Raw genomic sequence first — 24,856 nt, forward strand, 5'->3', positions numbered from 1 at the left:
ACACTCACACAAACATGTACACATCAACACTCAACACACACATTCACACAGATCTAAGCGACGCTACGTCCAGTGAGAGCGAAGGAGGAGGAGGAGGAGCTACAGTAGCTACGGCTGCAACTTCGAGAAGAAGAAGTCCTGTCAGTGAAACACAAACTCGCACAGTCGGACCGACATTCACCGGGTTTTTATAAAAAAAAATAAAACATAAAAAATCCAACAGCACAGAAAGCGCATTCACAACGATCACCAGCTGTGTTTTCATTTCCATATCTACATCTACATCGTTTGTCCCGTTGAGCTGCTTTGAAAAAAAAAAAAAAAAAAATGAGTGAAAGAAAAAATGAAGAATAAAATCCAGCGGAAACAGAAGGCGGGAAGCAAAAGGCAGCAGGTTTATAAAGTCTGGTTGGTTCCTCTTCATGGCTTCATCCTTCATTTGTTGAGTCTGTTTTCATTTCATCATCATCATCATCATCATTATTAATAATATTATTATTATTATTCCTCTGTCTCCGCTCCTCTCTGTTCATTACAATCCTGAAGCTGGTACTGGGGGTGGGCGGGCGGGCGAGAAGACCCAGCGACGGCTCTGGGTTTAGGTCCATCAGGGGGGAGGGAGGGGTTAAACGGGTTAAAGTGGGTTTGTTTGTTTGTTTGTTTGTTCGTCTGATCAGTGTCTCCATGGTCGTCGTTTGTCTGGAACCTTCATCGCCAGGTCGCCGTCCTCTCTGGAGTCTGAGGGAAACAGGAAAACAAAAGTCAGACACAAAATCTATGTGTTGTGTTTGACTGACATAGTATATACATACAATAGTGTGTATTTCTCTCTCTGTGTGTGTGTGTGTGTGTGTGTGTGTGTGTGTGTTACTCACCAACACACTCGGGACAGCAGGATCCCTCCGGACGGGTGATGTTGGAGCAGGTCAGCACCGGACACTGTTTCCTCTGACACTTGGTCACTCCGTGCTGCGGAAGAGGAAGAAGAAAAAGATGGAGGTCAGATTAAATATTATACTTTTAATTCATACAACAAAAAATCAATTCAAAATCATCAATAAACATTAAAACTCCAGATCACAGAGTTTCCCGTTTAAACTCAAACTGGTTAATTGCAAAAAGAAGACCCCCCCCCCCTTTTTATTGTTATTTAACCATGTGACACTAACACGATGTATTGACGCCTTATAAAGACGATAAATGATGAGAAATAGTTGATTATTTTTGCACCATACCAGAAAATAATGAGCCTGTTTCGTCCATAAAGTCATATATTTGATAATGTTTTAGATGAACTGATTCACGTTTATGAATTATAAAGAATTCTCTTCGCACCATTTTACTTTGTAGTCACAGAAAACATATTTGAAACATAATTATTGTTATATTTTCTTATGAAATTATCGATTTCAGTATCTTTCATTCTTGATTTGGTCCAAGCGACATCATCCACAAGAACAGCGTATTCTCTAAAGTGTTGGAGGACTTTTATTTTGTTAGATTAGAAGAATTTATTTTGAAATCTCAGATGTGATCCATTATTTCAGTTATTAAACACAAGGATTCAGAGTCTCCGTGTTATAACGAGTTGTACTTTACTTACGTCACACCAGCAGTTGATACACTTCATCTCTCCCATCGGCGGCACCCACGGGTGCCAGTTGTCGCTGTTCTGATAGTAGTTCTTGCCGAACTTGCAGTGTCGCGGGCCGTCGGCCTGCATCATGTCGCTGTGCTCCAGACCGGCCGCCGCCGCCGTCCGCTCCTCCTCCGGACACTCCTTACAGCAGTCGGACGGGTTGCGTCTGACCGGGTGGCTGCAGGTCAATGCCGGGCACGTCACCTTCTCACAGTGAACCTCTCCCGTGGATCCCTAAGGAGGAGGAGGAGGAGAGAAAGAGGAAGAATTAGCTGAGTTATTGTCTTTTTTTTCCAGTTGGAAAGGTCTGAGCAACAACGAGCTGATGAGAAATGTATTTATGCCCCAGTTTTCTTTGGAGTCTAATACAAGATAAATGATCCATTAAGGGCTTTTGGAAAGTAAATCCAGCCAGATGTGAGCCGGTTTTATTGGTGTATATTTACCTTGCAAGTGCAGACGGCACATTTGATGTAGCCAAAGGGAGGCACAAAGGGATGCCACGTGGTTCCTGGGGCGTGCATCTTCTGGTCTCCTTCAAAGTAACAACCTGAGAGAAAAGAGGAAGGAGAGGAGGAGGAGGAGGAAAGGAAAAAAAAGGTTAGAGAGGACGGTGGTGGACTTTAAACTGTAGGCAGAGAGTCAAAGAAAAGAAACACAAGTATGAAGAGACACGATAAAAGGCTTGAGAGGAAGAAGGGAAAAAAAGAAGAGGAGGAGGAGGAGGAGGAGGTGGTGCATACCTTCTGGATGTTCCTCCACTCTCTCTGGAGCTTTCATGTCCTTGGGCTCCTTCCTCTCTGCGCAGGAAAAAGGAAATGGAGACATAAAAACAGAATTAGTTTTCAACTTTTATGATTTCTGCAGGGAACGCTGGGATTTCACCAGAGAGAAGAAAAAAAACGGCATATATATATATATCCACCGTTAAAATACAAAACTGCAGCGTCTCACCGTCACACACTGGGCAGCACTTGTCCTCGGGCTGGATGGTCCTGGTGCAGGTCAGGACGGGGCAGATGACCGGATCACAGATCACCGTTCGCTTCTGCAAAAAAAAAAGAGAGTTAGAGAAACTTCCATCCTTTAATCCTGGGTGAAACTGCAGCCGTGAGGCGTTCGCTGGTCGTTGGTTTTTTACCTGGCAGCTGCAGGAGAAGCACTTGTCGTAGGTGGGCGTCCAGCGGGAGCCGTGGGCGTGGTGCTGGTTCTCGAAGAAGCAGGTGTGAGGGTCTTTCTTCAGCTCCTCCGGGTCCTTCACAAACAGGTCGTCGAACTCGGCCTCCTCCGCCTCCCCCCGCGTCCCGAACTCACAGTTGTTCTGCACGTGGACCTGAAGAGAAGGAGCGAGCGTGAAGGTTAGAGGAGTCCTGACAGGTTAGACTCTAACCTGTCGTTAGAGGCTTCAGCTGCGGTTTCCAGGCGTTACGACTTAAAGATACGAGTCTGTGGGAGAGAAATCCTGCTTTATCATCATCTATGGGCTTCCCCTCATGTGTGGTGGTGATTGTGTCTGCAGAATCTGACTGTATTTTGATGTTTTAGTGCAGACGGGACATTTCTGGGCAGAGTCAGTGTGTTGTCCAATGACAGAGCACAGGTGAAGTTGGGCCTGCAGCCATGTCAGCTTGCTTGGAAACTACCACCAGGAGAAATGGTTGAATTTACACATTTAGTAGCAAAGAAAAGGAAATACAGCCTGGAGCCTTGAGGATCCCGTTGGTGGTGCCTCCAGCGCGTCACTCAGACTGTATTTCCTTTTCCTCTGTGCTAAGTGTGTAGACATCGTTTCTCCCGGCTCGACGGCATCCAGTCTCTGTCTTGATGTTAGTAGCAAATACTCAAAGAAGAAACTTTGAAAGCCCAAGTGGAGAAGGGTTCAGTGTGAACATGTTGTGTTTCAAAAGTGCATCAAACAAACCTACAGACTCGACGTGAACACACTATTGTATCTATTTATTTTAACGTTTCACCTCTTTAAAGCAGTTCTGTTATTTCAAGATAAGTCAGGGGGGAGTGAGCTGGTCTATGTGCGGTCAGCTTTGCATATCATACGATCATTTTTAATTGAATGGAGCTGAATTTCCTTCACTTTCAGAAACAGTTAATCAGCTGAAAGAAACTTCAAGCCCCAAATAAACATGCTAAATACTGAGGATACATAAATCGTCTTATATTTGTACATTTCTAAATATAAATGTATGTTGTTATTTATTATATGTTATATAATAGATAAGATAAGATGAGTTAAGTTAAGTTAAGTTAAGTTAAGTTAAGTTAAGTTAAGTTAAGATAAGATAAGATAAGATAAGTCGTGTTAGGACGTCAGAGATTCATCGACAACTTGATCGTTTTTAACGGAGGCGTTTGTGTGTGTGTGTGTGCGGTCCGGGCAGATGGCTGTTTATGTGTCGGACCTGTTTGTTATTAAAGCAGCCGAACAAAGAGCTCGTCAGGCGGCCTCGGTGGCGGCCGTGGTGGCGGCGGCGGCAGCAGCACACCTGCGAAGCTGCAAATAGGTTTTGTGGGCGACTGTGGTCTGAGCTTGTGTGTTTCTGAGGCCCAATAAAACGGTTTTACTTTTCAACAAAGCCTCCGCAGGCAGACAGCACCTGCCAGTGAAAGTGTGTGTGTGAGTGTGTGTTTGCGTGTTTGTGTGGGCTAGTAAGCGCTAAGTGAGTGAGCAATCACACAGACACATAAACACTCAGATGGTTAAAGGAGGCCCCAAGGACTCTTCTCCTCCTCCTCCTCTTCTTCTTCTTCTTCTTTCCGTAACTCAATCGTCTCATTTTACATGTTATAGGATTTGGAAATTTCTTTCTTTTCTTTTTTTCCCCTTTGGTTTGGCTCTGAGATGCACATGGTTACATAATGCAGCAAAAAACATTTATTCAATTTAGACGACAGAAGATTTTAGGGTTAGAGAAAGAAGCAAACTGGAAGAAGAGAGGAGGGGTCAGTTTACGAGTTTAAAAGTCACAAATTTACCAGAAAACAACTCAAAATATTGTGTTTGTTTTTTTTATCAACACTCTGGTTCAATAGTTGAACAGACGTCACTTGTTTTGGATTCTGCCTGAAGTGGAAGATCTTATCAAGCTCTACTTCTCAGTCGGATTAAGTGATAAGGAAAAACTTATTTTAGCCCAGAATCACTTCTGCAGAGTCTAGTGACGCCTTTTCTTCCTTGATTTAAAAAACAAACACACAAAAATATCTTTTTCTTAAGAATTTGCCTTCTCTTCTCACAAATTTGTGTTACTCACGAACTTGTGGCTTTAAACTTGGAAATGTGCCCCCATCTCTCTCTTCCAGCTCATTTCTTTTTAAGAAAACATTTTTTGATATGTCGTCATTCATCTATCATCAAATCACTTAACATTGTTGGAAATGTGTCGAATTCCGTGGTTTAGTTTTGTCTCGGTTCAGTTTAAGTTACTGATATTGAACTTGGTAACACTTTATAATAAGTAAACACTATTAAGCATTAGTTAAGGATTAAACAATACTGAATTCTTCATTTATAACACATGAATACTCATTAGTATGTAGTTTATAACTACAGTTAGTGCTTATCAATGATGAGTAAAACCATTTTAACTGTGTTTATAAACTACATACTAATGAATATTCATGTGTTATAAATGATGAATTCAGTATGTAATGCTTAACTAATGCTTAATAGTGTGTACTTATTATAAAGTGTGATTTTTTTCTTCCTCTTTCTCTATAATCCCAAAAAAAAATCCCCTCCGTGTTTGTCCACATCTGGATCAGTGGCTCTAAAACCTCTGGACCGTCTCTTTTACAGCAGAAACAGCCTCATATTAAACCATAAATATAATAAAACACTTAACACAGCTCAGAGGGGGGAGAGATGTGTCGATGTAGTAACTCCACATATGGTTAATATATGTGGTTAAACATGATATTTAAATGGGAGAAATGAATGTAAAGTGCGGTTTCGGTGGTTTTTCTCTCCACATACCCGTCCTCGTATTTCTCCTCGGGGGTTGAGTTTGGTGCTGACTTGGATGAAGGCCGTTCCCTGGTCCAGGTGTCGCAGTAATTCAACACTGATGTCCTTTAATACTCCCTGAGCCTGCAGGAGGAGAGAGAGAGAAGGAGAGGTTGAGCCGAGGCTGTGAGGTTTGTGTTTCTACAGGATTTATCACGTGTATAATTTTTTTATTCTGTTGTTTTAGATGCTGTCGTACCTGAGAGCCGTAGAAGCCGGTCAGCAGCCTCTTGTGCGCGGCCGAGCTGTCGTCTATCTCTCCGATCTCGGCGAGCCCGTGGAGGTGGGCGTTGACGGTGAGGTCGTCCGTCCGGCTGAGGCCCGCCACCACGATCTCATAGTGCAGGTGGCACTGTTTGTCCACGGACACCCAGGCGTGACCGGAGGCGCCGGTTCTCACGGGCGGAGACACAAAGTGACCGGCCAGAGGAGTGGGAAGCTCTGCAGGGAGCAAAGGGAAGAAAAGTGAGTTAAAGCGACTAAAGATATTTTGTTTATAACGTGGTTTGTCAATTTGGCCCATTGCCATAATCCCTATAGTCGTTTTTTGTCGGTGCAAGCTATTTTTAGAACGGCGGAGCAGAGCCGTGAGCTGCTCAGAGCTACGCTACGGAGGCTAATGGGATTTCTTGGTTTCCCTCATCAAACACATCAAATATACAATCCAACAACTCCAAAACGCTCTGGTAAGACAAGTTGTGACCTGCACATTCACCACGCTATGAGATAATAACAGAATGTTACGAGACAGAGTTGTTTTAAATGTAAATGCAGAGACTGCTTGTTGGTCAAGAAATCCCATTAGCCTCCGTAGCGTAGCTCTGAGCAGCTCGCGCCGTTCTAAAAACAGCTTGCACCGACAATTAAAGGTAACGAACTTACTGCTATGACTGTAGGGATTACGGCAATGGGCCAATTTCCCAAAATGTTGAACTATCCCTTTAACCATGACCCGTCCTCCCTCCCTCACCGTGTCTGGGCGCCTCCAGACCGCTGTAGAGCAGCGCCCTGATCTGCCCCCGCAGCTCGCCCTCCTGGCTGTGTGCCGTGGCCGCGTTGATGAACAGCTCGTTCTGCAGCAGCATGTGGATGTGTCGCGCCTCCATCCGGCTCCAGCTGCCCGCCGCCCGGCCCGTCGCCTTGTCGTACTCGGGCGTCAGGTCGTACAGCACCGAGCGCTTGTTGCGCCGCCTCGGCTTCAGCTCGATGGTGAGGCCGACCACGTCGCTGGTGAGACCGGCCACCTGGACCTGGACGGAGGAGGAGGAGGAGAAACAGAAGGTTACGGCAACAACATCACATTTGTTTAATGAAAATAAAACATTGCAATAAGATCATAGAGGAAACAGAATCTTTCTATATGTTCTGTATGTTTATTACTTGTACATTTATTTTGCTATTTGTATGTTCTGCTTGTTTGCTACTTGTATATTTTTATTTATATAATTTGGTATTGTACTGTTCTAATGTTTTCTGTTATCTATGTGTAGGGCGACCTTGAGTGCCTTGAAAGGCGCCAACAAATTAAATGCATTATTATTATTATTATATAAAAGAAGACAGCAACAACTGAGCAATAACATAATACAACAGAGAATATGTACAAGTACAAACATAGATAATTAAAGTGGCCGGTGGATTAAGGTGGTCAGTTGGTAGTGCAAATAAACAACGAGGTAGTAGTGCAAATATGTATATAAGATATGTATATATATATATATATTTAAACAAAACGTACACAGATGATGAGAAATTATGTGTTTTTTAAATGAGGAACAATCAGTCTCCATTTAAATCTCCATTTAAATCGGCTCTAACGAGATAATTTGACCGTTTTATGGAAATTCAGACAGATTTTAAAAACTATAATTTTTATTTTGTAGGTGCGGGAACATGTGGTGAGGCTGTTTAATTGGTGATTACTTGTGGGTGTGGGTGTGAGTTTGATCGTTTTTTATTTGACTCGAAAAAAAAAAAAAAAGGGGGTAATCAATTCAATGTTTCTGCTTCGGTTTATCACCGTTTATTCTGTTTAATCCCATGAGCGAGAGAGAGAGTCAGAGATGTTTTTACTGTCGGATCAGGTTGGACTGTGTCAAAGATTTTTCTTTCTCCACATCATCGTGAACAGTCGAAGCCTCTGGGACACAATGTTTTTTAACTAACATGCCCCCTCTTTAAAAAAAAAAACTCACCTGATAGTCCAGGGTGCCGTTGTCATGGAGGTGAAAGATGGCCGATCCAACGCCTCCCGTCTTCCCCGGGGTCAGCGCATCGCCGCTGGACATCACGCTCTGAATAGCTGGGGGCCAGACGAAAACAAAAAACAGATTAATATATAAAAAAAAGAAAAAACACATTCCTGCTCAACGTCACTTATCTGAAACCATCGCCTCTCCCCTCGGAGTTTCCCTCCATTAAACCGTAGTGGAGCCTGACAGCAGGCGAGATGAGGCAACCACTTCATGTCATGTTAGAAATGTGCTTTTGAGTTGACGGAGAGGAAGGGGAGGGGGGGGGGGACACGGTTACATTCCCTCACGTCCTGCAGCCACACACACACACACACATACACACACACACACACATATGCCCATACTGTCATCATCCCTTCACGGAGTCGGAGTCATTGAGGGGACAGATTCAATTGAAAACTGCTAATCAGGAGGCGTTTCTGCTTGTGTAATTGTGTGAGACCTTGAGCCAAAAACATACATGTTAAAGCCCTGTCTGCTGCACACACACACACATACACACACACACACACACCCAAGGTTAAGCCTTAGTATGAGGTAACCCTTGTTGAATGCAGTAGGCTTAAAAAGATTGAGCCGAGAAGGACAGGAGGGAATGAGTAACAGAGACGGACGAGAAAAGTGCCGAGAAGAATTTTTCGAAATGACAGAAGAAAAAGCCAGAGAGGAGGAGGAGGAGGAGGAGGAGGAGAGAGGAGCGAAAGAAGGAGAGAAGGAAAGAAGGAAGGAGTGTGTTGGGTTTGAATTCTTCACACATAACGTCAAGCTGTTAATCACAGCAATGGAACACCAGCATGGAGAGTGAGGTCCAGCAGACTGTGACCTTGGCAGCACCGGTGTGTGTGTGTGTGTGTGTGTGTGTGTGTGTGTGTGTGTGTGTGTGTGTGTGTGTGTGTGTGTGTGTGTGTGTGTGTGTGTGTGTGTGTGTGTGTGTGTGTGTGTGTAACCCTCACACACATACACACACACAAAAAGCATCTTTATCCATATCTGTGTTGTGTTTGCGTTCCTGTATCTGGACACCTTGATGTTCCTCGTTCATGTTCAAGTATGCGTCCCGTGAAAAAGCAACATGTGTGCGTGCTTTTTACGGTTCCAGGCGATTGGGCTGTCCACTACATTCCTCAAACCTCTTGTCTTTCTTGTCTAACACACACAATTGCACACACACACACACACACACACACACACAAACACACGGGCATGCATACACAGTGTTGGTGGGCCACCAAGTCAAACAGAAGGTCTATAAACATTGTTTCCCCCCTACAGCGATAAGACTTGAAAGGACGGAGACAGAAAGAAAGAAGAAAGAAAAAAAAGTAAAGTATTTATGGAGCAGAATGACAAAAACAGCCACAGATGGACGAGCGCACACCAACTGTAACGCAACAACAGCACATACACGCACGCATGCACGCCGTGTTTGTTGCATCTACAGCGTCAAGCACGGACCCATGTGTGTGTGTGTGTGTGTTTGTTTGCGGGGGGTCAGACTTACTGTCACAAGATTTCCTGCCAGTGATGAAGCCGGAGATCTGGCGGGGATCTTGATCCTCTGTCGCCACGGCGATCTCCAGCTGACCGCGAGATAACCAGAAGAGCTCGCGGCTGTTCAGGTCTGTCAGCACCTCGGCGAAGTCTGGATCCTGCAACGGATTTTTATTTGGAACGGTTAAGAGAAATAAGAAATGCATTTTCCAGTGCGAACAGAAAACTTTTCAGCACCACTTTAACATTTTATTTATATCAACAACTTATTTAAAAGCTCCATATTCCCCCCCCCCCCTGTGTTTTATTTTGAAGTGTTGATCCATGAGAAGATTATATTGGAGGTTTTGAGATCCCAAAAAAAAAAATCTCTGGGTAGTTTTTTCCAGAGCTTCTCACTGGAGCTCTGGTAACAACAGGTCGGTGTCAGCCAATCAGAAGAGAGGAGGCTCTGAGTCTCTCTTCTGATTGGATGACTGTTTTCTGACTGATCCATTAAAAAATCTGAGCAGATTTCAGAATAAAACACTCAGAGAAACCAAATTTTGCAAAGTCTAGGATGGATGGTGGGTCCAGGTGGTGAGGGGGCGGGGCTTCGTTGTGACATCACAAAGTCACAGGAAGTCCTGACAGCTGTTTTTTTTAAGACTCATTTTCTCAATACAGGCTGTGTGCATTTCTATTTGATTTCTATTTCAACAGTATTAATATAGAAACCTGGAGCGGCTTTATCATCACACATGTCACTTAAAACGAGACCAGATTTGTTTTTTAAACTAAAATGAACTTGTCACATCAGTTTATGCTAAATAAAAAACAAGCCGAGCATCGCCAGTGGGGAAAACCACTCCGAGCCCCCCCCCCCCCTGTAGAAATCAATTCGGAGCAAGTCGCAAAAAGAATCGCAGAGTCAGAATCCATTACAGACACAAGACGGTCACATTACATGACAACACAGATTTTTAAATGCCTGAACCCTGGGCAAAAAACATGGCCCGCATTGCCGTAACACGTTTCATATTGAGTAAAGTTTTTAATTTCGAGCAGGCAGACTGGACTCTGGCAGGGACGGGACGAAGGGAGGGAAGGAGGGAAGGAGAATGGGGGGGGGGGGGGGGGTTTAGAGGACGTTGAGAAATGCTGGATTAATACGACAGATGTACGAGCGTGTTGAAGAAATGTTACTTTTATGACCTCGGGGCCTCGGTTCAATATAAATATACATGTACCATAAATCCACACGGTGGGAAGCCAAAGCAGAGACTGGTGTGTGTGTGTGTGTGTGTGTGTGTGTGTGTGTGTGTGTGTGTGTGTGTGTGTGTGTCTGTGTGGACAAAATGAATGGAGAGAATAATGATGGAGAAGTGAAGGCGAGGAAGGATATATCGACGTCCTGCGTAAATCAGGCAGAGCTGTAACACTGTCAGGATTATTGGTCCAGTAAAAAACATGACTTCACACATTTAAAGAATCAAATTTTCTTCTCCTCCATCTGTGACTCAGCAGGATTTAAGGTTGAGTCAGCGGGGTTTTTTCTCTCTCTCTCTCTCTCTCTCTCTCTCTCTCTCTCTCTCTCTCTCTCTCTCTCTCTCTTTCTCTCTCTTGGTTGGTATTTGGTGTTCGGGCCTGTCTTTGCTCGGGGAACGCTTGCAGGGGTCGTGTTGCCTCCAAAAACCTTTCACATATTTTTCACGGACAGTCTCCTCTCGGCTTTTTTGAACGCAGCGCGACGGCCCTTCATGCAATTCCTGGCAGAATTAAAAACAGACCCGCTTTTCATCACTCCCTCCTTCTCCTTCCCTCCTTCCTCCCTCCATCCATCTCAGCCCACAGACCGCTAACCACTGACATGTGTGAGGAGTGTGTAGCAGCAGTCCATCCTCTCTACTTCCCCTCCCTCCCCTCTTTTCCTCTGTGTCTCTCATCCCTCGCTCACATCTGTCTCCTCTCACACACTTTCTCTCTCCTCTCGTTTTTTATTCCTCCTACTCCTCCTCCTACTCTTCCTTCACTCGTCTCTACATCAATCTCTTCTTGTCACGTCTCGGGGTAGTTAGCTGTGATCAGAGCGGCGGCGACAACAGCGCTCAGGGATGTGGTGACCAAACCACATCCGTCTCCGAGAGAGAGAGAGAGAGAGAGAGGAGGGGGGAGACGACTGCTGTGTCATATGTTCCTAACAACACTCCTCCTCCTCCTCCTAGATAACACTTTTACCCTCTAACTCCACAATCTGCATCTAATCCAACTAAATCCTGTATTGATCAGCTCACAGATTATTGATAGATTGGTATTATTATTATTACTCACATGAGAAGTGACGTTGGCTCGGATCTCCCTCAGGACGTGTTGGCGGTAGACGAGCTGGACTCGGATCGGCACCACCAGAGGCTCTGAGGAGAGAGACGGAGACAGATTCACATTAATATTCACCAATAATCAGAGAGGTTAGAGATCAAAGTGCACATTTGTTTCATATAAATTATTTTTCTCGTAACATCTTTCATGCAGGTTTCAGCCATTTGGATTGGTTTGGTTTCTCTTTTCTGCCTGTTATCTATTATATTTTACTATTTTTTTCTGTCTTTATTTTTTTAAATTTGGATGTCTAGGACTTGATTTACTTAATTGCTTTGGTATCACCTATGTCAGTGTTTTTCAACCTTGGGGTCGGGACCCCACGTGGGGTCGACTGGAATTCAAATGGGGTCATCTGAAATGTCTAGTAGCCTAATTTATTAAAAAAAACTGCCAAAATAACTATTATTATTGTTTTATTCACATCCATTCTTAAACAACTGTATTCTATACTTTTACTTTTATTTAATAAAATGCAGCATATGAAAATATCTGAGCTGGCGCATCTTGATTGACACGCAGCATGAAATTTGTGATGTCAAAATGGGGTCACGAGCCAAAAAAAGGTTGGGAACCACTGATCTATGTCAATTTATATTAGATTATTTACTTTTCATTATGAAGTCTTACAGAAGAAGGAAAAGACTAATAAGCTCCAAAAATTATATAAAAATCTCATTATATATTTTTTCCTATTATTTCTCCTAATTTGCTTTATTTGTATCAAGTTGTTCTTGTCTTATACTAACTTAAAATGTGTTCCTGCTTAGTCAAATTCCTCCTTTGTTTATAATAAGTACTTGACAATAAAAGCTGTTTTGGATCTCATACCAAAAGGATCAGGGGGATATTGACGATCTGATCAGCTACAGGACCGATCAGAGCTCAGTGTTTGTTGTTCACTTTGGATCATGTGACCTTAACGACCTCCAGTTTCTCTCCAACACCTCCTCCTCCTCCTCCTTCCCCTCTCCCTCTCTCACCTTTGTCTTTGTGTGTGATGAGTCCTTGCAGGATCAGGATGAAGTGAAGGTTGTTCTCCGTGTCGCTTAGCGTCAACATGGCGATGCCTCCCATCCCCGAATTCTCCTGCTCGGACGTCAGAGTCGAGCTGAACGTCTCTGCACATAAAAGACACACACAAACACAAACACACACACACGTATGTTAGCACACGGAGTATTCGTATTCTCTTACAGCTCTTCTATACAAAAGCTCCTCTGTAAACAAAGCGCTCACTTTTTCACTACATTAATCCACGCGAGGCTTTTTAAGATTACACGAGAATGTATACAATTGCTTCGATTTGTAAATATTGAGTTTTTATTGTGTACTGCTACACAAAAACAAATGCGTGCACATGTTGTTAAAGGAATATTACACAATAAAACTGCTATAATATCCTTGGCCCTGCACACGCACCGGCAAACAGAGCTCTGTGCTTGATGATCTTCCCCTCCACCTCCTCCCGCCGGCTCGTCGACGTCGCCAGGCGGACGTGCATCTGCTCGGACTGCAGCTGTCGCATCAGAGGTTTGGCCAGGTTCTTCCACACGCCGCAGATCTGCACACACACACACACAAAAGAAAACACAAACATGCAGGTGAGACCAAGACAAAATGTTATGGAAACACACACGTCTAAACAGACAGAGACAACACACACACGCACACATCTGCTGAATGCATCACACACATGTGATCGCAGCGCACAGGCCCGAGGCTGCAAATGTTAAAAACCATAAAAACCACGACTGCTTCTCAAGGAGGAAGAGGAGGAGGAGGAGGAGGAGGAGGAGGAAGAGGAGGGTGGAGGGGAAGAAATGTGGCGTTGTGCCGCACCTCATAACTCAAGAGTTTGGGGGTAAATCTCAGTTTTAATTAGCGATACGCTCTCTGTCCTCCTGCTAAGAGCTGATGTAACGCGTGAAAAATTCTCCTTTTCCAAAAGTTTTCTGCTCCCCCACCCCCTCCTCCTCTTCATCCTCCTCCTCCTCCTCCTCTGTTTGTGCCAGAGTGTTTTCTCTGAGGTCCTCTGGTGCTTGACACTGACATTTATCTAAAAATAATAATAGGCCAGTTCCTGGGACCTGTATTTAGGGGGCTGCTGCCTCGCCGAGCGCAGCGTCGGGGTCTGAGATGGAATGAGGAGATGTGTGTGTGTGTCTGTGTGTGTGTCTATGTGTGTGTGTGTGTTTTGGCAGGAAATGATGTGTAAGTGATCCGAGTTGGACCTCTGGGATCTGTGTGTGGACAGGCATGAATGGGTACTACTGTTACAGCGCCGACGTATTCGTTTCTGATTTATCTGTATCATTTTTATTATTATTATTATTATTATTATTATTATCAATATTAATATTATTATTATGAATAAACCCAGTTTGTGTGGATGTGAAACCTGCCAAAGAGTGAGTGTGGATGTTTACTGCAGCCGGACAATCAAGAGTTTACAGTGTTTATAGAAAGGCAGTGAAGCACAAAAGGAAGTGTGTGTGTGTACGTGCCTGTGTGTGTGTTTATCTGTGTCTGTGTGTGTGTGTGTGTGTGTGTGTGTGTGTGTGTGTGTGTGTGTGTGTGTTTATCATTTGTTATTGCTGGGTGAGTTACGAGGGGACAAAGTCAGATTTGGAGCATGTGCGACCATTTATCATACCAACACTTCATCTCTCTCAGGAAACACTCACATACACACACACAGATGCCGTGCACACACACGCACACACAAACGTAACAAAAACAGCATCAACTGGATGAAAGATTATTTTTCTGTTTATGTTTACGTGCTCACCATGTCCGACTGTCCCCTGGGAACCCGGTACTCAAAGGCAGAGTTCCCATCTGAGTCCAGGAAGACGATTTTACTGGGACGAGCCATTCTGCAAAGAGAGAGGGAGGGGTGACAAAAATGTATCAAATGCTTAATATAAATTAAGATTTAAGATTTAAGATAAGATAAGATAAGATAAGATAAGGATATGTGAGGCCTTAAAGGCATTCTGGACAATATTTGCATTATATTTGATTCATGCATAATAGAGTTATATTTGCATAAATCAGCGTCCATGAAAAATCGTTCAAGTTACATTTTGAACAAATAAAAAAAGTGCACTTTAATCAACTGACAGCCATAATATACATGTATATGTGCTGGTCTGAGCTTAATAACAACAACATGTGTCTAACTCCAGTTTTTTTTGCCTCGAACGACTGAAACTGAAAAAAAAAAAAAAACAGGACATTTTCCTAAAATTTGCTTCTCTAAACATTTCAGGGTTGTTTGAGATGAACGCTGGAGGAGCTGCTGAAGTTTAGGACCAAATTGAATTGAAAGAGACGTAGCAGCAGACTTTTTTTTCCCGGGGGGCTCTGGTGTGTTTTTACCTCTGGTATGTGATGGAGAAGGCCAGGCTGGTTCTGGTCAAGGAGAACCGAGCTCTGGCGACGCCGCTGGAGCTCCACGGGTCTGTGGATCCAGTCAGCACAGCTACGAAATCTGCAGCAAGGGGAGGAGAGGGGGGGTTAATATGTTTTTTCTTTTTCTTTAAACAAGTTAAAAACAGTGTGTTTTGCTGTGATGCGTTCAAGTGTTGCCTCTGCTCACCAGTGCGGCTCTCCCCGGGCCCCAGGTCCTCGGAGCTCAGGTAGGATCTGTCGTTGTAAGATTTGTGGAGGTCGTCCTCTTTCTCTTTGCCTTTCTCGTGGAAATACTCAAAGTTCTCCAGCACCGAGTCCGTCTGCGTTGTGTCATCGTCACCTGCGAAAAAGAGGGAAAAGTTAAAAAAAAAAAGTTAAAAAAAACAGTCAAATAAACTCCGATACCTGCTGAACACCCAGGAAAAATAAAGTAAACATATGGAGCCGTGTGCAGGCTGCCAGTGTATACAAGCTGCTGTCGCCGGCCTCTGGACTTTCACTTAAATCAACTCTAATTTGATCTGATTTTGTACAAATACGAACATGTTTTATTCGTTTTCAATTTTTGTTCTGGAAGGGACGCAGGTTTACTGCGAGTGCTTTTCTCATTTCTGGCAAGATAAACCATGTGAACCCAAACATTTCAAAACACATTCTGTCTGCTCCGGCCGCTCGCCGAACTCTGCTGCACAAATGAGACTAAGGCAGCAAGAGCAGCAGGCGGCGAGCGACGGCGGCGGATGTCTGTCCACTTTATTTTCCTCGGCTGTGTTTTGAGTACGGATGAGGAGTGAAAAATGCACGAGCCCAGGAATGATTTAGAGGATGTCGGACGCCGATTTGAAGCCAATGGTGGAGGTTAAAACCCCACTCTCCCTCTCTCTGTCTCTCGGCCAGGGGTTCGGGGGGAGTTTGGGGGGGGGGGGGATCCCCTGCAGCTGAGGAGCTTTAGCAGAATTGGGAGTGACGATTCCCAACAATGAGCCGCTGTTCCACTCGAGCTGCGGTGCATCCTGATGTCACGCGGCGCTGGACACAGGCGGGTCGTCACGTGATCCGTAAAGAGTTTGTCTGTGTCTTCACCTGTCCTCGCAGGTGTGTGTGTGTGTGTGTGTGAGAGAGAGAGTGTGTGAAAGAGAGTGTGTGTGTGTGGCCAATCAGATGTTTCCACGCCCACCCCAAGCGATTAAATCCAAGGTTGGGTTGCTTTCCTGGTCCAACCCTGATGTCATGGACACACACACACACGTTTGTTTGGCTATCTTTGTGATGACACTCATTGACATAATGTTTTCCCTAGCCCCTTATCCTAACCTTAACCATCCAAAACAAACACCTAAACTTAACCATTACTCTTAACCTAACTTAAACCTAATTATAATAACCTAGTTATTATAAAGTCTTAACTTAAGGGGTCAGAGAAAGTGAGAACCGGCCAAAATGTCCTCATTTTACCAAAATGTCCTCACTCTGATGGTTTAAAACTCAAACATGGTCCTCACATGCATAGCAATACAAGTACACGTGTACACAAACACTGACACAATCTTGAGGAAGAAAAGTCCACATTGCCTCTTAGTCACCCAAACTTTATTCCTCTGAGGGTTGTTTTCCGAGGAGTTGAGCTGGACTGTCTGCTTCCTGTCTTTCTTTCTCAGTGTCACACACACACACACACACACACACACAGACACCCACACACATGCACATGCACTTATACACACACAAACATTCGCCACCCACCACCCGTCTCAGATCTCATCACTCACTGAAGGGCTCCTGGGCAACGTCACTCTCACTCTCTCTCCTCCCCAACACACACACATACACACACACTTAGCAGCAGTGTATCCTCAGGTGCACTAGCCATTACACACACTTAGACACACACGCGTATATAAACACACAAACATCACTTTCCATCGCTTACACAAACACGCTCGCTGCCGTCGGTGCCAAACGTTAAGACAAACACACTCAAGCTTTTCCTTAAAAACTCGACCACAACACACAGCGCAGTGTGTCTGTCCTTTACCTTGACTTTCCATTTCCATTACCAGACACACACACACACACACACACACTCAATCTGCTGAATAACAGTGTGACATGAGGACCCACCCTGTGTGTGTGTGTCTGTGTGCGCGTAGGGGAGCTCTAATTCTCTAATAAGGTGGGATTGTGTCGGTGGCGACGTGTGAATGAGGCCGAGTGGATGGGTGGTAACTCTGAGCCGCAGCTGGTCACAGAAAATGTGCATTTGATGCGGCTGAATGGAAAATCAATTGACCCGCTCATTGTGTCCTGCAGCTGCTCCGAAGGCTAACTAGTTGACTCAGGGAGGAGGAGGAGGAGGAGGAGGAGGAGGAGGAGGAGGAGGAGGAGGAGGAGGAGGAGGAGGAGGAGGAGGAGGAGGAGGAGGAGGAGGAGGAGGAGGAGGAGGAAGAAGAAGAGGAGGAGGAGGAGGAGGATGTGGTGGAGCGAATCGGGGTTAAACAAAACTGTGGGAATGAGGCCGCAGTGATTTACGTAAACTGCTGCTGTTGCTGCTGCAGAGACTTTTATTGTGAAAAACCTCTGGCTGCTGATTGGTCGGTGTGTTACCTTTAGGGCAGGTTCTGCAGCAGTGGCCCGGCAGGAGGACGGGGTCGTCGCAGGCCGGGTTGGGACAGTCCTGCTTGATGTTCTTGCAGTTCACCTTCCCGAGAACCTTGCCACGCCGACTCTTCTGCGGAGTCTTTTGCTGAGGGAGAAACAATCGACAAATCACACAAAAATTCAGATATTTCAACACGCATTTGTATGTTCCAGGTGGTAAAAAAAAAAACATATAAAATTGATGTTGTCGCTTTGTGTGTCAAAACCTCTATGGTTTGTACCTCTGGCCATTAGACTGCACTACACTGCTTGGGTAAAAAACAATAACAACAACTCTTTGCACAGCTGTGTTTGCACAGTTTTTATATAATGCTTGTTTAATTTGGCACAGTTTCTTCTATTTACTCTAATATTAGTGTTTTATTTCATAACATATCGATGTACATAACTTATATGGATGTTTATAGTGTGTATATTTTCTCTTACTTTTCTAATCCCCTTATACTATATTATGTTACCGTATATTATATTATATTATATTATATTATATTATATTATATTATATTATATTATATTATATTATATTATATTATATTATGTATGTGCACTACTGGGATCAATAAAGTATCTCTAAGTCTAAGTCTTTGTATCATCTTCATCAAACATCAACTGCAGCACCTGCAGATTGAAGTAATGCAATAAGAAAGTGGGATTAGCACTCACAGGTTCACAGTGGCACTGGACGCAGTGCATGACGCCAAAGGGCTCGCCCAGGTCTGGGTGCCATGTGTCCTCCAGGGAGTAGAAGCGACCTCCAAACGAGCATCCTGCAACACAAAACACAAGACACATGGTCTCCATTAGAAAAAAAAACTGAAGTGAAATGACATGATTACACGTGAAGGTTTTCCCCCTCTAGAATTAATTCAGCTCTGGCTTTTTCTTTTCTTCTTTTTTTTAAACTTATGACTTGTACAAACGTCCTAATATTGATGACAAAACCACCTCAGACAGAAACCCAACCACAGTTACCAAATGTTCAAATATTTTCAACAGAATAAATCTGGAGCTCCCTGGCATGTTGGCTGGTCGGTCGGTCGGTTGGAGGCGACCGAGCCGAGCCGAGCGCTCCCTGCCTGGATGCCTCAGGAGTTGTTTTTTTTTTTTTTTTTGCTTTTTGGGACTCAACCTTGCATCCTGTCTCATCTTAATGATCCATGCGAGGAGAGGAGACGTTCAATTTTCCACAGAGAGATTATCGAGAGATTCCCAGAAATGCACACACACACACACACACACACACACACACACACACACAAACACACACACACACACACACACACACACACACACACACACACACAGAGTCTCGTGAAAGAGATTCTCAGATGTCACTTGAAGGCAGCAGGACTGTTTGTGTGTGTGTGTGTGTGTGTGTGTGTGTGTGTGTGTGTGTGTGTGTGTGTGTGTGTGTGTGTGGGTTACCTGCTTAATTACAGGAGGCAGGAAGTCATAATAGAATAATATATACTGTATATACTGAGTGTGTTGTATGTTGATGTTACAGCAGGTAAAAGCAGCTTTTAGTGTTATTATTACTATACTGCTATCATAATGGAGTGTTAGTCACGCTGAGTTACTTCAGGGATATTATAGTGTTTTTTTTTTTTTTTTTTTTGAGGTTTGGATAAGTGGCTGGAAGAAGTGTGTGTGCATGCACAGACCACACACACACACACTAAACGTGATGTTACCCCTGTCCAACTTTGCACTGGAGCTGAAAACTGTGCTCTCTCTCTCTCTCTCTCTCTCTCTCTCTCTCTCTCTCTCTCTCTCTGCGCTACCAACCTGGTTCACATTATTCTTTCATTACAGTGACTACACACAACTTTAAACAGTCCAGTCCGGTTACAGGGAGCCAAACTGTGAGCCGCGCGCTCCGGCTGCCACTTCTGTCTCTGCTGAAATAAATCATCTCCTATGAGGAGCCAATGCTCGGTAATGGAAAGTCGATTGATTACAGTTTTTTTTCTCCCACTAAGTGGCTGAATTACAACGTCCACGAGGTTAACGTGGATTTTAGTAACTTAAGAGAGAGAGAGAGAGGTTACCTTGTAAAAACCGCAGTGCAGGGGCTTTTTCACACATGAATCAAATGGCATTCACTGCGGTTATGACTCAGATGTTTGCCGCTGCTTAACACATGAGCAAAAAAAAAAAAAGCCCAAGTACAGGCTGCATGATGGAAATTCAACAGAAATGCTTATTTACAGTGGGAAAATTTGAGAGGAGAGTTGTTTCTTTTTCTTTTTTTTCTTTCTCTTAAACTTATAAATATTTTTTTAAACCGTTAACCACTGGGACTGTTATAAACCACAGCAGGATTAACTCACAGGAGACCGGAGTGCATCATGTAGTAAGACAACTACAATATTTCTTGTTTTTAAAGCAGGAAAATGTCAATAAAACACATTTATACCACTTTTAACAGCAGTATGGTGTCTACACTCCAATTCGGCTTCATCATCAGAGATACAAATGCACTCATTTTGACAAAATCTCAGTGATATTTAGCTGTAGCTCGTTGCTGCCCCCACTTGGATTAATAGCTTTCAAGTTTGAAATTGTGCATAAAATCAATAGATTATCGTGTGACGTGTCAGCCGAGTTGATTAAGAGTTTCTAATGGCTCATTATCGACGCGTATTCACTTGAAAGCAGCTCAAATCAACATGTCCGGGACTTGTTGGATGAAAAATTGACGACTTTCTAAAGGGAGTTTCGCTCTCAGTTTTAAAGATGAAACTATCGCAGCCGTGGAGAAATGAAAGAAGTGACTCTGGACTTTACCTGACAGGCCTTTGAAGGGCAGCGGCTCCCTCTCGGACTGGATGGGCAGAGCGGGGGACTTGAGCCGCGAGGCCGCTCCGGTGCGCAGTAGCAGCAGCAGCCACGCGCTCAGGACGCACAGCAAGGAGCGGAGCGCGCGCGGATCCAGCATCCCCAAAACCCTTCCTTCCTTCCTTCCTTCCTTCCTCTCCTTTCTCCTTCTCCTTTCTCCTCTTCTCTCTCTCTGTACCGCAGGACAGGAGGCTGATGTGTGTCCGTCCTCCGGCTGCTGCGGGTTGTGTTTCAGGAGAAGACACCAACAGAAAAAACAAAACACACACACACTCTCTCTCCCTCTCTCTCTCTTCCTTATATCCAAGTGTCCGTTGTCATCAAGTTTGAAAAGTCTCCGGCTTTTTTTTCTTTTCTTTTCTTTTTTTTTTTTTAATGATCCGAGGTCCAGCTCCACAGCACCGTGAGTGTTTCCTCAGCACCAGCAGCCTCCTCCTCCTCACCGCTCTGCTTTATAGCCCCCGCTGCCCTGACAGCTTGAAGCAGCCACCGGGAGCAGGAGGAGGAGGGAGGGAGGGAGGAGGAGGAGGAGGGAGGAGAGAGAGAGAGAGATGATGGGAGGGATGGGTGGCGGGTGGTTGGGGGGGTGAAAAGGGGAAATCGACGCCCCGATCAATTCACTAACGCTTAAGATATGGAAACGAGGCTGCGTCTGATGCGTTTGAGGGGCCAAAAAAAAAAAAAAAAAAAAAAAGTTTCAGGACCAAAACAAACTCCAGCAGAAGGAGAAATATCCTTCAGGAAAGATGGAAAAATCCAAACAAACTCACACTGATTATTGATTGGAAGTGGATGATGCACTAGGGCCTATACTTTTGATTATTCCATTATTTTCACATTATTATTATCATCTTTGTTATGGTTGTTGTTATTCTATAAAATATTATTATCATGAAGATGGCATTACACCAAATGCTGGATTGATTATCTGTTATTGATCATGCATGTGATTTAAGACCCTTTTTAAGGCTTGGTGCCAACATCTGAGCTCCTGAGTGTGAATCTCCACATCATGTACAGTAAGGAATGTGTGTGTTAGAGTCTGTGTGTGTGTGTGTGTGTGTGTGTGTGTGTGTGTGTGTGTGTGTGTGTGTGTGTGTGTGTGTGTGTGTGTGTGTGTGTGTGTGTGTGTGTGTGTGTGTGTGTGTGTGTGTGTGTGTGTGTGTGTGTCTGCTGGCTGCACCGTCTTATTTTCTCAAGTGTGTTTTGGGGCCTTTGAGACCTAAGTGACTTAACAGAAACAAATGAAAATAGTTGGAATACCTCGAAGCAAACCCCGTTTCAATTTGTCCTGGCCTTGTCTGCGCGCGGCCCTGTCGCTCTGTTTCTCTTGGCCTGCCTGAAAGCCCTATACCTAGACGGTTCTACTTAAAATCCCATTTATTATGACTTTAGTTAAATTTATAAACCCCCTCCTCCTCCTCCTCCTTCTCCTCGCCGCCGCTGCCATCACTGCTGCTGCTGCTGCTGCTGCACGGACGGACACAGGTGCCAGAAACTGTTTAACCTCAAATCTCTTTCTAAAAGCTCACGTTGTTCCATTGTGGTGCTTCAACAACATCAACAACAAGTGAAATTTATTAGGGGCCTATTTAGATCTGGGAAACGTTCCCATCAAACAAAACAGAGCCGGGGGTTGAGCAACAGTCCAGTTCCTTCACAAGGGTCCCTCAAGGAGGAGGAGGAAGAGGAGGAAGAGGAGGAGGGAGGGGGGGCTCAGGACAAACGCTGCGGTTTCAAGTTTACATTAGTGTAGTGGTGGTTGTGGTTGTGAAGATTTACTCCAGAGGGTTCAGCAGAGGTCGAGGTTGTTATGAGGCTGAAATGTTTTGGAATAAAAAGGAATGATTGATTGATTGATTGATTGATTGATTGATATATTGATTGATTCATTTGGGGATTTTGACCATAATAATCAGTCATAATGATGAGTCCACCATGATGATGATGATGCCATCAAGCTCACTAGTCACTGCTGCACGTACCGTCCTGCTGTGTAACCTCCCTCCAGCTATACGGTTTGCTGTAATATAAACATACTCAACAAAATACTGCCCCCCCTCCCTCATCCCCCTCCTCTCTAATTCAACTGTTTGTTCCCATTACAGTCTCCAGAGACCCCCCCCAATCTGAACCACCCACAGCAGCAGCAGGAGCAATTGTGCACTTCCACTTTGTTTCACTTAAACCTCTCTGTGGTCCACTTAAGTCCACAGGAAGGCTACTGATGATAAACCCTCAGTAGAGACGCTCAACTCTTGTGGGTTTACACTTTAAAAAAAAAAAAGAAAGGAAAGAAAGAAAGGAAAAAGAAAAAAGAGGGGGGAATGTGCCAAATCTAATCGGTTCTGGTGCCAAAAGTGCGGGTCAAGGTGCGAGGGCAAGGTGTTTTGTTTTTATGCATGTGTCACATTATGTGTGCCTGTGGGAGCCACTTCCATCCGGGTGTGGGGCTTCACGCGCCGCCCTCCCCCCTCTCTCCCCTCTTTCTCTCTCTCTCTCTCTCTCCTTCCCTCGAGCGATGGGAGTCGATGATGGCCTGTTCGCACTTCATCATAGGGTGATAAGCGACGCTTTTCTTCTGCGCTGCACACGGTGATTCATTAGGCAGACTGGATGGTGAATTGTCTATTGGAGCTATAACAAAAAAAAAGAAAAAAAAGAAAAAGCCAAGTACACTTATAGCCCCACTGGGATAATGACGCAACGGGGTTATTTTGTGTATTGGAGAGAGAGAGAGAGAGAGAGAGAGAGAGAGAGAGAGAGAGAGAGAGGCGTCCAGCTCATTTTAGAAGAAAAAAAACCCGGCTCCAAAACCCTTCTTGTTTCATTATGAGACAGTTTATGAAAAGTTAAATATGATACAAGAGCCTTCAATGAGTCTGACGCCATTGCTCAACCTGAGTCCAAACGCCCACGCGGGGCTTTTGCATACGGTTAAAGAGTATCATGCTACTTTTTATTTTATTTTTTCAAATTCATCCAAGAGTGTGTCTTATATATTTAGGGAAAAAAATACTTAAAGCTGTTGCATCCTGCAGTTTTATTATTGCAAGGGGCCAAACAACTTTTAATCGCGAGATTTCCTGCAGGATTTCGGACTTTTCAGTTTCTTAATAAGTTAAATATTTAGACTAAACTACAGATTAAACTTCGCATTTAAAGAGCAGACATTGTTTTGCATTGATGCTGTGTTGAATATTATATAACCTGTTGAAAGTCATATACATCAGCCTAAGAGCCGTGGAATCACCAACAGTCACTTTTTTTAATGCACCGAGAAACATTATGGACCAATAAAAGCGATGAACCGTGGACGGCGCTTTATGACTCCGATCAGGACTCCTCCTAATTACAAGCACAATGTTCCTGTCTCATTTTATTTTTTATTTTTATTATTCTATTTTATAATATCCCTCCACAGTCCAGAAAACCTCTCTCTCTCTCTCTCTCTCTCTCTCTCTCTCTCTCTCTCTCTCAGAGGAGCGCGAGAATAAGCCGATCATCATATGAAACAGTGCTGGCGCGAGACGAGCATCGTGCAGCAACAGACCCAAATGTGACATCATTAAAAGGACATTATCAATTTGCTCCGCAGGCAGCCAAACCTCTGGAGTGTATGTGTGTGTGTGTGTGTGTGTGTGTGTGTGTGTGTGTGTGTAGCTTGCAGGAGAGGAGGGGGGGGGGGGGGGGGGTATCGGCTGTAAATCATCCTTAATGGTGCATCTGGATGGATACACACCAACATGCATACTTCACTGTGTATTTGCGCTTGTCTGTCAGACGCCCCAGGCTTGCAGGTCATAAATGTTGCCCCCCACCTCCCCCTCCTCCCTAAATCTGTCTGTCTGACTCCCCGCATCCTGTTTGCTGCATGGTCGGACATGATGAGGTGTGAATATTCAGCCAGTATGCGCTATGATAGCCTGGCAGATGTGCCTCTCTCTCTCTCTTGCTCTCTCTCATGCACGCACGCACGCACGCACGCACCACCTGTTCCTCATCACACTGGAAGCCCGCTGCACTAACAAGCATGACATGTTTTACTTTTTGCTTTTACAATCAGACTTCAATTGCCATGTGATTAGTTGACATTTTTTTTAAGAAGAAAAAAGATAATAAACAATCAGCTGTTTATTTAAAGTCTATACGCGCATATTTCAGTTCCTGCAGATC

General features: G+C 44.3%; 1 protein-coding gene across 1 annotated transcript; it reads right to left on the reverse strand.

Annotated features, from left to right (window-relative positions):
- Positions 1-673: 673 nt before the first annotated feature.
- chrd (chordin) lies at positions 674-20,780 on the reverse strand (the record flags this gene model as incomplete). The annotated part of the gene is made up of 21 exons (XM_083984819.1): positions 674-738; positions 876-969; positions 1,604-1,873; positions 2,086-2,189; positions 2,383-2,439; positions 2,594-2,687; positions 2,781-2,972; positions 5,631-5,744; positions 5,860-6,101; positions 6,631-6,910; positions 7,856-7,962; positions 9,417-9,564; positions 11,717-11,799; positions 12,748-12,885; positions 13,187-13,328; positions 14,556-14,643; positions 15,149-15,260; positions 15,369-15,521; positions 17,786-17,924; positions 18,503-18,606; positions 20,630-20,780. 21 exons carry the CDS (start codon positions 20,778-20,780, stop codon positions 674-676), a joined length of 2,877 nt encoding a protein of 958 aa, XP_083840945.1.
- Positions 20,781-24,856: the final 4,076 nt, after the last annotated feature.

Source organism: Trachurus trachurus (assembly GCF_905171665.1).
Source record: "Trachurus trachurus genome assembly, chromosome: 13".
In the NCBI taxonomy this organism is placed as follows: domain Eukaryota; kingdom Metazoa; phylum Chordata; class Actinopteri; order Carangiformes; family Carangidae; genus Trachurus; species Trachurus trachurus.